This window comes from Centroberyx gerrardi, chromosome 22, assembly GCF_048128805.1.
Source record: "Centroberyx gerrardi isolate f3 chromosome 22, fCenGer3.hap1.cur.20231027, whole genome shotgun sequence".
NCBI classification, from domain to species: domain Eukaryota; kingdom Metazoa; phylum Chordata; class Actinopteri; order Beryciformes; family Berycidae; genus Centroberyx; species Centroberyx gerrardi.
Genome location: NC_136018.1, coordinates 1,443,529 through 1,453,528, shown reverse-complemented (window position 1 = coordinate 1,453,528; position 10,000 = coordinate 1,443,529). Strand labels below are relative to the sequence as shown.

The following is a 10,000-nucleotide window of genomic DNA, read 5'->3' as shown; positions in this document are numbered from 1 at the left end:
TCTCTCTTAGTGTTGTTTTCTTTCTTTCTCGTTTTCTTTCCTGATTTTTTTCTTTGAAGAATGGAGACAAAGAGAGAGAGGGAGGTGGGTGAGATGGAGGGAAATATGAATGAGAGATAGAGAGAGATGGAGAGAGAGAAGAAGCAGTGAAAGAGGAATGGAGGAATGAGGGGAATGAGGGAGGGAGCAAAAGATGAGAGATGGAGGAGAGAAAAGGGAAAGAGGGAGGGATGGAGGGATGGTCAGAGAGAGAGAGAGGGGGGTTGGACTGAAGATAGAGCGAGGTAGAGGAAGAGAGAGAGAGGTTAGGTCTCTCTTTTCAGTGGGGTTTTCAACAGATCATGCATGAACCAATTAGTGTTTTCTCTTTGTGCACACACACACACACACACACACACACACACACACACACACACACAGTACCATGATCAGTGCTTAGAGCAGAGGAGGTGAATGAAAGCAAACAGCTAAACAGAGAGAGAGAGAGAGAGAGAGAGAGAGAGAGAGAGCTGGCTAAGCGGAAGTAAATGTGTGAGAGTGATATTCCCTCTATCACTCATATAGTAGTCTGTCTCTCTCTCTCTCCCTCTCTCTCTCTCTCTCTCTCTCTCTGTCTCTAGATCAGGTAGTGTATGTTACAGTTGTCTTGTTGTTCTGCACGTCGCTCCACTGCATTAACTCCACAAATAGCAGGGGCGAGAGACATAGACAGAGAGAGAGAGAGAGAGAGAGAGACAGAGAGAGACAGAGAGAGAGAGAGAGAGAGAGAGAGAGAGAGAGAGAGACAGAGAGAGACAGAGAGAGAGAGACAGAGAGAGAGAGCGAGAGACAGAGAGAGAGAGAGAGAGAAAGGTCCACAGCCTCTGGCCAAGCGATAAGCAGTGGCTTTTCAACCTCTGCTCACTCACACACACACACACACACACACACACACACACACACACACACACACACACACACGCACACAAATGTGCACACTTGGAAACTCGCACTCTTTCTCACTTTCACTCTTTTGGACGTACATACACAGAGGCAAAGTCATACACACACACACACACACACACACACACACACACAGTTCATGATGCACATGATGCACACCATACATATGCATTCACATGGAAATTGACTCTCTCTCTCTCTCTCTCTCTCTCTCTCGGGGTGTTTTCCGCCTGGCCGTCTTCATAAGTGACACTGTGTGTTGTGACGCTTTTATTCAGCTGAACTAGCCTGGGGGGGGAGAGAGAGAGAGAGAGGGAGGGAGAGAGAGAGAGAGAGAGAGAGAGAGAGAGAGAGAGAGAGAGAGAGAGAGAGAGAGAGAGAGAGAGGTTGAGTCATTAAAGCAGAGACAGAGACCAAACCATGCAGATCTGAGACAGGACTCAGAGTTTGATGTGACATGAACTGTAACAGAATTTTCTGATCCTAACCCTATTGCTCTCATTGTATGTAATTCCTCAGCCCCATATATCTAACTGTTGGGTGAATAATCATTAATATAATCCCATGACCTGGTTCCCATAACCTGGTTTCAGGTTTCATAGTTGGGTATATAGCACAGAACTTGGATAGAACGGTCTTTCCCATTCAAATCCGTGTTCCAGGTCGGCGGCCATTTTTATGTGAACCGTTGGACTAGCTTCAGTATAACGGCTCGGCACCGGCTGCGTTTCTGTTCCGTCCGTCTGTGTAGGAAGGGTCGGATCAGAAACGCAGCCGTTACCGTGCAGCCGTTACCATGCAGCCGGTACCGTGCAGCCGGTACCATGCAGCCGTTACCATGCAGCCGGTACCATGCAGCCGTTACCATGCAGCCGTTACCATGCAGCCGGTACCATGCAGCCGGTACCGTGCAGCTGGTACCATGCAGCCGTTACCATGCAGCCGGTACCATGCAGCCGGTACCATGCAGCCGTTTACCATGCAGCCGGTACCATGCAGCCGGTACCATGCAGCCGTTACCATGCAGCCGGTACCATGCAGCCGTTACCATGCAGCCGTTTACCATGCAGCCGGTACCATGCAGCCGTTTACCATGCAGCCGGTACCATGCAGCCGTTTACCATGCAGCCGGTACCATGCAGCCGTTTACCATGCAGCCGGTACCATGCAGCCGGTACCATGCAGCCGGTACCATGCAGCCGTTACCATGCAGCCGGTACCATGCAGCCGTTACCATGCAGCCGGTACCATGCAGCCGGTACCATGCAGCCGTTTACCATGCAGCCGGTACCATGCAGCCGTTTACCATGCAGCCGGTACCATGCAGCCGGTACCATGCAGCTGTTTACCATGCAGCCGGTACCATGCAGCCGTTACCATGCAGCCGTTTACCATGCAGCCGGTACCATGCAGCCGTTTACCATGCAGCCGGTACCATGCAGCCGGTACCATGCAGCCGTTTACCATGCAGCCGGTACCATGCAGCCGGTACCATGCAGCCGTTTACCATGCAGCCGGTACCATGCAGCCGGTACCATGCAGCCGTTTACCATGCAGCCGGTACCATGCAGCCGTTTACCATGCAGCCGGTACCATGCAGCCGGTACCATGCAGCCGTTTACCATGCAGCCGGTACCATGCAGCCGGTACCATGCAGCCGTTTACCATGCAGCCGGTACCATGCAGCCGGTACCATGCAGCCGCTTACCATGCAGCCGTTTACCATGCAGCCGGTACCATGCAGCCGTTTACCATGCAGCCGGTACCATGCAGCCGGTACCATGCAGCCGTTTACCATGCAGCCGTTTACCATGCAGCCGGTACCATGCAGCCGTTTACCATGCAGCCGCTTACCATGCAGCCGGTACCATGCAGCCGTTTACCATGCAGCCGTTTACCATGCAGCCGGTACCATGCAGCCGTTTACCATGCAGCCGGTACCATGCAGCTGCAGCATGCGACAGATCTGCTGATGGAGCCGAATCGGATCCGCAACTCTGGAGATCCTCATGGCTTCTATTTTTGACGGACTACGCATCCGTCTGTTCCATATTTTAGCCATACAAATGTATATAAATGCCAAGATTTCGCAATGTCACTTAAAAAAATGTTGGAGATAAAGTTATCCACGGATAGCTGCTGAGAAGCTTCTATTTGACAGAACGGCCACACTCTCAAAGTGACATAAGTACTCCTGTATGGCACATTAATGTTCCTCATGGTACAGCCTGAGCTGTTTATGGAACAATAAGCAAAACTAGATAATTGTGTTCACTTACCCAGAGGTAAAATGTAGAAACACGCAGCAGAACGGACGGAACAATACGGAGCTGCTGTAGCAGCTTAAACTGCGGAGCTGCAACTGGGCCGCAACAAGCTCGGATACGCAAACGTCACGCATGCTGTGCAGCAAGTCACTGAGCTGAGAGGTTTTACAGCAAGAACCAAAGCAGCTTCTCTGTCTCCTTGCTGCCATGGATTGCTAACATGCTAATGTTGACTAGAAGAGCTAGAGAGAGAAGTACAGTCTGTGATGAAGCTACGTTAGCCTCGTCGCTAACGTTAGCTTCCAGTTGAGTTCTGACAGTTTGCTAACAGACTCATCTGCTCAGTTCTCACAGTGAGACAGACTTTACACCTTAATGTCCAGACTGTGTTGTCACCATAGCAACTAACACTTAAATGCCATAATCACCATTTTATGCTACTAGCCAAATTACCATGACAAACAGTGGAAGGACTGTTCTATCCATTCAGGTTCTGTGGTTTAGTCTATATGGTTCCCTAACTCTAGCCCTATAGTTCTCAGAGTTGGGTAACCTTTAATCCCTGAACCCTGACCCTGTAGATCTCGGTGTTGGGCATGCTGGCCCGGGCCGTCAGTGTGGACCAGATCATCACCATGCGGGTGCTGAGGACGCTGAGGGCTCTGCGTCCTCTCCGTGCCGTGTCCCGCTTCGCCGGTATCAGGGTAAGAACCGGTAGAACCCACCGGAACCCACCGGGAACATTACCGGAACCGCCGGTGGCAACGCCAACCTGCGACCGACCGCTCTGTCACGATCTGCGTCTTAGCTGGCTGGCTGTAGAGGGCTGTAGAGGTGATATCTGTGTTCTTGATGTGGGGTCGATGGTATTTTAGACTGGACAGGAGTCAGTAACTCAGACTGTTCTAACTCTTGTTGTTACACCAGTTTAAGGCTGATTCGTTGCTGCCTGTGTCTGCAATACTTAATCTGAGTTTCAGACTTCAGGCTCATTTCATTAAATTTTGTGAGACAAGTTTGTGTTGCAGCCTTAGACTTTAAATGTATCTGAAAATTTATCTCAAACAGATTACAATTGACTAAGATTGGATGGTGAGGTTTTCAGTTGAACTCTCACCTTACCAACGCCTTCTAAAAAACACCTGAAGCACTTCAATGACTCACCAAAAAACATTGTTAAAAAATCACAAATTTTGATGTAAATGCTAACCCACAAGTTGCCACTTATATTTTTGAAACAGTCTGCAATATCAACTCCTGTCAAAGCCTTAATGACGTCGGACCCACATGACAAAAACACAGCGGTTCATTGGGGCTGAATAACAATATTGATCCCTCTCTTTTCCACAGTTTGGACTGAGGACTACAACAGGATATCACATAAATAACCAAAACTAACCATTTTCTCCCATCTTTCCTCTGCTTTCTCCAGCTCATACACTGTTTAAAATAAACGTAATGCTTTTCTCCTCCACAGCTATCAGACTTCACACTTCATATAATTCCCTCTGTTTCTACAGATCAGCTGGTAACACTTTACATGAAGTGTTCGTTCACTAATGTTAAGTAATGCATTTACTAACATGAATTAAACATGAATAACGACATTAACAAAGATTAGTTAATGCTAAATACACATGAACAACTGCATTAATTAATGGTTGGTAAACATGTTTGTTAATAATGTTAACTAACATGTTTACTAACATGAAATAAGCCTGAACAGTGACGTTAACAAAGATGAGTTCATATTACATCACAATAAACACAATAAACAACTGCATTAAGTAATGTTGTTCTACATGTTTATGTATTGTCTAAATTAAAACTCCTCATGTATTACTTTGTTAATGTCGTTATTCATGTTTAATTCATGTTAATAAATGCATTCGTTAACATTAGTTTATGAACACTTCATGTAAAGTGTTACCGATCAGTTCGTTATAATGAAAAATATTAGTATTTTCTTGATGTTAATCTTTTGTCAGTTTGATCATCGTATATTTGTCTTTCCTTGTAACCTTTGAGTCTTCAGGTGAACAGAAGAAGTGTTCAGTGTTCAGTGTTCAGTGTTCAGCTCTTCATGAAGCTAACTGAGCTCTGTCTCCTCCTCATCAACAGGTTTCCACACTAACAAGAGCTTCAAGAGTGTTATCTCTCGCGCTTTCACTATCTTTGATTAGACTAGAAGTTAATGGTGCTGGTTCTCTCTCTCTCTCTCTCTCTCTCTCTCTCTGTCTGTCACTCTTTGTTCTACCTTTCTCTATCCCCATCTTTCCTTTTCTCTGTCTTTCTCTCTTTCTACATTCTTCTATCTTTCTATCTTTTTGCTCTCTACTTTCTCTTTTCTTTCTCTCCCTACCTCACACTCTCTTTCACCCTCTCTCCCTCTCTCTCTCTCTTTCTATCTTTTTGCTCTCTACTTTCCTCTCTTTTCTTTCGCTCCCTACCTCACTCTCTCTTTCACCCTCTCTCTCTCCCTCTCTCTTTCTCTCTCTCTCGATCTGTCTTTGCTCTCTTTCTTCTTCCTTTCTCTATCCCCATCTTTCCCTTTCTGTCCTTTTCTCTCTCTCTCTTTGCATTATTTTCTCTTCTCTCTCGCATTCTCTATTTGCTCTCTTTCTACCTCCCTATCCCTATCTTTCCCTTTCTCGCTCTTTTTATCTCTACCTTCTTCTTCCTCTCTCTCTATCTTCCTATCTTTTTTCTCTCTACTTTTACTTTTCTCTTCCTCTACCTATCTCTCTCCCTCTCTCTCTCTGCTCTCATTCTACCTTTCTCTATCCCCATCTTTCTCTGTATTTTTCTCTCTCTACCTTCCTCTTTACTCTACTTTTCTCTCTTCTTTCTCTTTCTCCCCCCTCTCTCTCTCTCTCTCTCTCTCTCTCTCTCTCTCTCTCCTCCAGGTATCGTTGGTCAGTTTGGTAGCGAACACGTTGGGTTATTCAGACTTTGCAGCCATCAAATCTCTGCGCACGCTGCGGGCGCTGCGGCCGCTCCGAGCGCTGTCCAGGTTTGAAGGCATGAGGGTAAGAGGCAGTATTAAACCACACAGACCTGAACTGAGCATGCTCTCTGCCGCTGGGGCTGCTGGGGGAGCGCTTGGTTTAACCCGATACGTCCGACCGGCACTGCGTCATTGGCCGGTATTGTATGTGAGTTAGTGAGATTCATTGAGATTAATTGAGACCAATATTAGTTGAAAATATGGGGTCGTACCTGATAGAAAGGTACTTTGTTGAGCACTTATTTTATTCCATGATGGACAGAACGTTCTGTCATGGAATAAAATAAATGTAAAAACACGCAGACATCAATACAGTCTTCTGAAAAGGCATAGAGGTGAATCAGAGGCGGGGACTCGAGTCACATGACTTGGACGTGAGTCAGACGCGAGTCACAGTTTGAATTGCTTGAGACTCGACTTGATGCATTAAGAGAAGACTTGAGACTTGACCTGATTTGTTCCAGCGGACGACTGAATTTAAATTCTGTTTTCTGAATTTGTATGGAATGATTGAATTTATTGAAGTTGAAACTGATTATAGAAATCAAACTCATGATGCTCTTACCAAGTTTTTATCCTATTAAAACCATATTGCATTGAAAAGTCCTAGATATTTAGTTTTCTTTAAGATATTAAATTGATACTGGACTCTTGATTTGTTCTGACTTGACTTGCTGTTCTACATTTAGACTTGAGACTTGACATTAATGACTTGGACTTGACTTGGACTTGACTTGGTAATCTACATTTAGATGTGTGCCCCAAGACTTGAGACTGACTTGGGACTTGAGCAAAGTTGACTTGGTCACAGCTCTGAGGTGAATTGAACTCAACTCAGGGGAAGATGAAGCTACTTGTGAAGCTACAGGACAGATTTTGGATTATGGCTCAATCTACTTCCTACTTTAGGGAGTGGAAAGTTCTCATGTAGCTACCTAGCTAGCCAAGTGTAACGGTGAGAGTGGGTTGTTTATCCCCCAGAAGGGGGCGTGGCTTAGATGCCGGTCGAACGTATGTTAGATAACTTAACACAAGATAACTTAAAGAGGAACTAAACCCCAAACCCAAATCTGCATAAAGCTTGACATAAAGCTAAACAGCATGCGACTGAAAGGGCCATCTGCTATTGGCTGATCTGTGGTGCCAGGCAATGATGATGATCTATAGAGAACAACAGGTGGTGACATCACCTAGAACCAAAGATCAGCCAATAGCAGATGGCCATTTCAGTACCCTGGATTTCACCATTAGATGTCAGGCTTCACACAGATTTAGGTTTAGGGTTTAGTTCCTCCTTAAATCAAGCGCTCCCCTTTTTTAAAGTATTTGACACACATTCATCGTCTCAGTGTTTCTTACAGTTTTTCCTCCCAGCTCACTCCTTCTCACCTGGCATGCTCATCACATCACATCACATCACATCACATCACATCACATCACATCACATCACATCACCTTTAATGTCTCTTTCTCATTGTTTTCCACTTCTTTAAGCATCATAAGTCTTCTCAGTGTTTCCTCACAGTTCTGAGGTTTTCTCTTTCAGAAAAGATACAGGACAAATTCCATGTATCTTCAGTTTGCATGTTGAATGAACTGTGATGACTTGTGATGTATTTGTGTCTGTATCTGTGTCAGTATTACTGTCAGTGTCACAGTCAGTGTGCTGCAGAAACCTCCTGTCTCTAGAAACTTTTAAAGAACTGAGAAAAACTGGTTGATTTTCTTATTGGCACCCTAAATCCATGCAATGCTTTTCCCAAAAGTTTCTCTTGGTCTGAGGGTTTTAAAACATTCAAACACATTCATTCTGAAATGAAAATTGAGATAACTCACACCTAGGTCCATGGACTTTTTGGTCATTCTATTTTCTTTTCCGAAATTGAACGAATTTGTAATTTGATTTTCATTTCAAAATCCAAAAATGAAATGACAACTTACGGTTTCGGAATATGAAAAAACAGGCTTTTTTTTCATTTTTTTTGTTTTTGTTTTCTTACTATTTTATATTCTGTTTTACAAAGGAGAACAGGAAAATTAATTGCTTTCTAAACCAGAAAAACATAAAAAAATTGCCTTGTATTTCGTTTTTTTAATTTTGGGATTTTGAAATGAAAATAAAATCACCATTCATTTTTCATTTTTTTTTATTTCGGTTTTGGAAAAGAAAATAGAATGACCAAAAAGTACACGTAATTGAAGAAGAATGAAGAAGAATTATGATGATAGCAGAAAATGTAAATATTAAACAGTTGAATGTTGACCTTTAGGTGACGATGTGATGGATTTTTTTTGTTTTGGAACAGAGCAGGACAGACGATGTCAGATGTGGATTAAAGTTAGATAAGAAGTTAAAAATGGAGACAGGAGGAGTGCAGACGCCGACTGATGCTCTGGTTCAGATGAAGTTCATGAAGCAGTGCATGCTGGGGGAAAAGTTTCTGGGGTATCGCTCGGTTCGTCTCCTCTCCTCACCTCCTTCCCTCTCCTTTCGTCTCCTTCCCTCACTTCCTCGCTTCATCTTCTCCTCTTCACTCCTCTCTTTTCTCCTGTTTCACCTCCTGCCCTCTTCTCTCCTCTCCATTCATCTAGTTTTCTCCTTCCCTCTCCTCTCCCCTCTTTCCCTTACCTCCTCTCCTCCTTTCCTCTCTTTCCCTCTTTCCCTTCCCTCTCTTCTCCTTCCTTATTCTCCTCTAGTCTCCTCCTCTTTCATCTCCTCTCCTTTCCTCTCCTACTCTCCTGTCCTTTTGTCTTCTCTCCTCCTCTCCTCCCCTCACCTCCTGTCCTCTCTTTTCCTCTCCTTCCATCACTTCCTCTCCTCTCCTTCCCTTACCTCCTCCTCTCTCCTCTCCTCTTCTCTCTCCTCCTTCCTCCTCTTCTTTATCTGGTTAATAAGATTAGGTCTCATGCCGGTTTACAAATGCTCCGCACTCAGCGCCACGCCACTCACTCAGCACGGCATTCTGGGTAGAAGCAGTGTGTTATGGGTACAGCGAGGAGGGCTTGAGCAGCAGATTGCTTTTGTGTGTGTGTGTGTGTGTGTGTGTGTGTGTGTTTTCATTTGGACAACAAAAGCCCGCTCACGTGCTTCTATGCAGTTTGTGTGTGTGTGTGAGTGTGTGTGTGTGTGTGTGTGTGTGTGTGAGTGTGTGTGTGTGTGTGTGTGTGTGTGTGTGTGTGTGTGTGTGTGTGAGTGTGTGTGTGTGTGTGTGTGTGTGTGTGTGTGTGTGTGACACAGAGCGCTGACACTAGCCGTCTCAGCTCTCTCTCTGCACCAGCAGGAGGCAGGAAACTAATTGTCCCAAAAATACAAACCGTTGATAAGAAATCCACGTTCCTCCAGACTGAAACCCGACCGAACCGTTCCTCCGCTGTCAGACAGCAGGGAGGGAACCAATCAGCTCGCTCAAAATGATCCCGCTTAAAATAGAGGGGATGCACGCCATGACTGACATTTACATTTTACATTACAGTCATTAAGCTGACTCTCTTATCCTGAGTGATTTACAGAGAGTTCAGCAGTAGAACAAGCTAAAACTTCTGGATCATCAACATTAGGAAACAGAATCTCATTGGCCAGATTCTCCGGCATGCCTGAACCGTCAAGTGTAGAATAGTCTGTAAAAGTGTGTTTGGTTGATTGTTCTGCTGGTCAACTTAACCATTAAATGATGAGAACATTGACACCCAAATCATCCACGTGTCTCCAGTAGATCATTAGCTCCAGTGCTGCATGCTAACACTTTAGCATCCACCATGTAGAGTGATAGCAGCTCCATGCTAA

General features: G+C 45.0%; 1 protein-coding gene across 1 annotated transcript in view; it reads left to right on the top strand.

Moving 5' to 3' along the window:
- Window positions 1-10,000, top strand: part of scn5lab (sodium channel, voltage gated, type V-like, alpha b) — a 167,931-nt gene that overhangs the window by 140,417 nt on the left and 17,514 nt on the right. Inside the window, 1 exon segment of the mRNA XM_078291518.1 lies at window positions 6,116-6,238. Coding sequence (XP_078147644.1) covers window positions 6,116-6,238 — 123 coding nt within the window.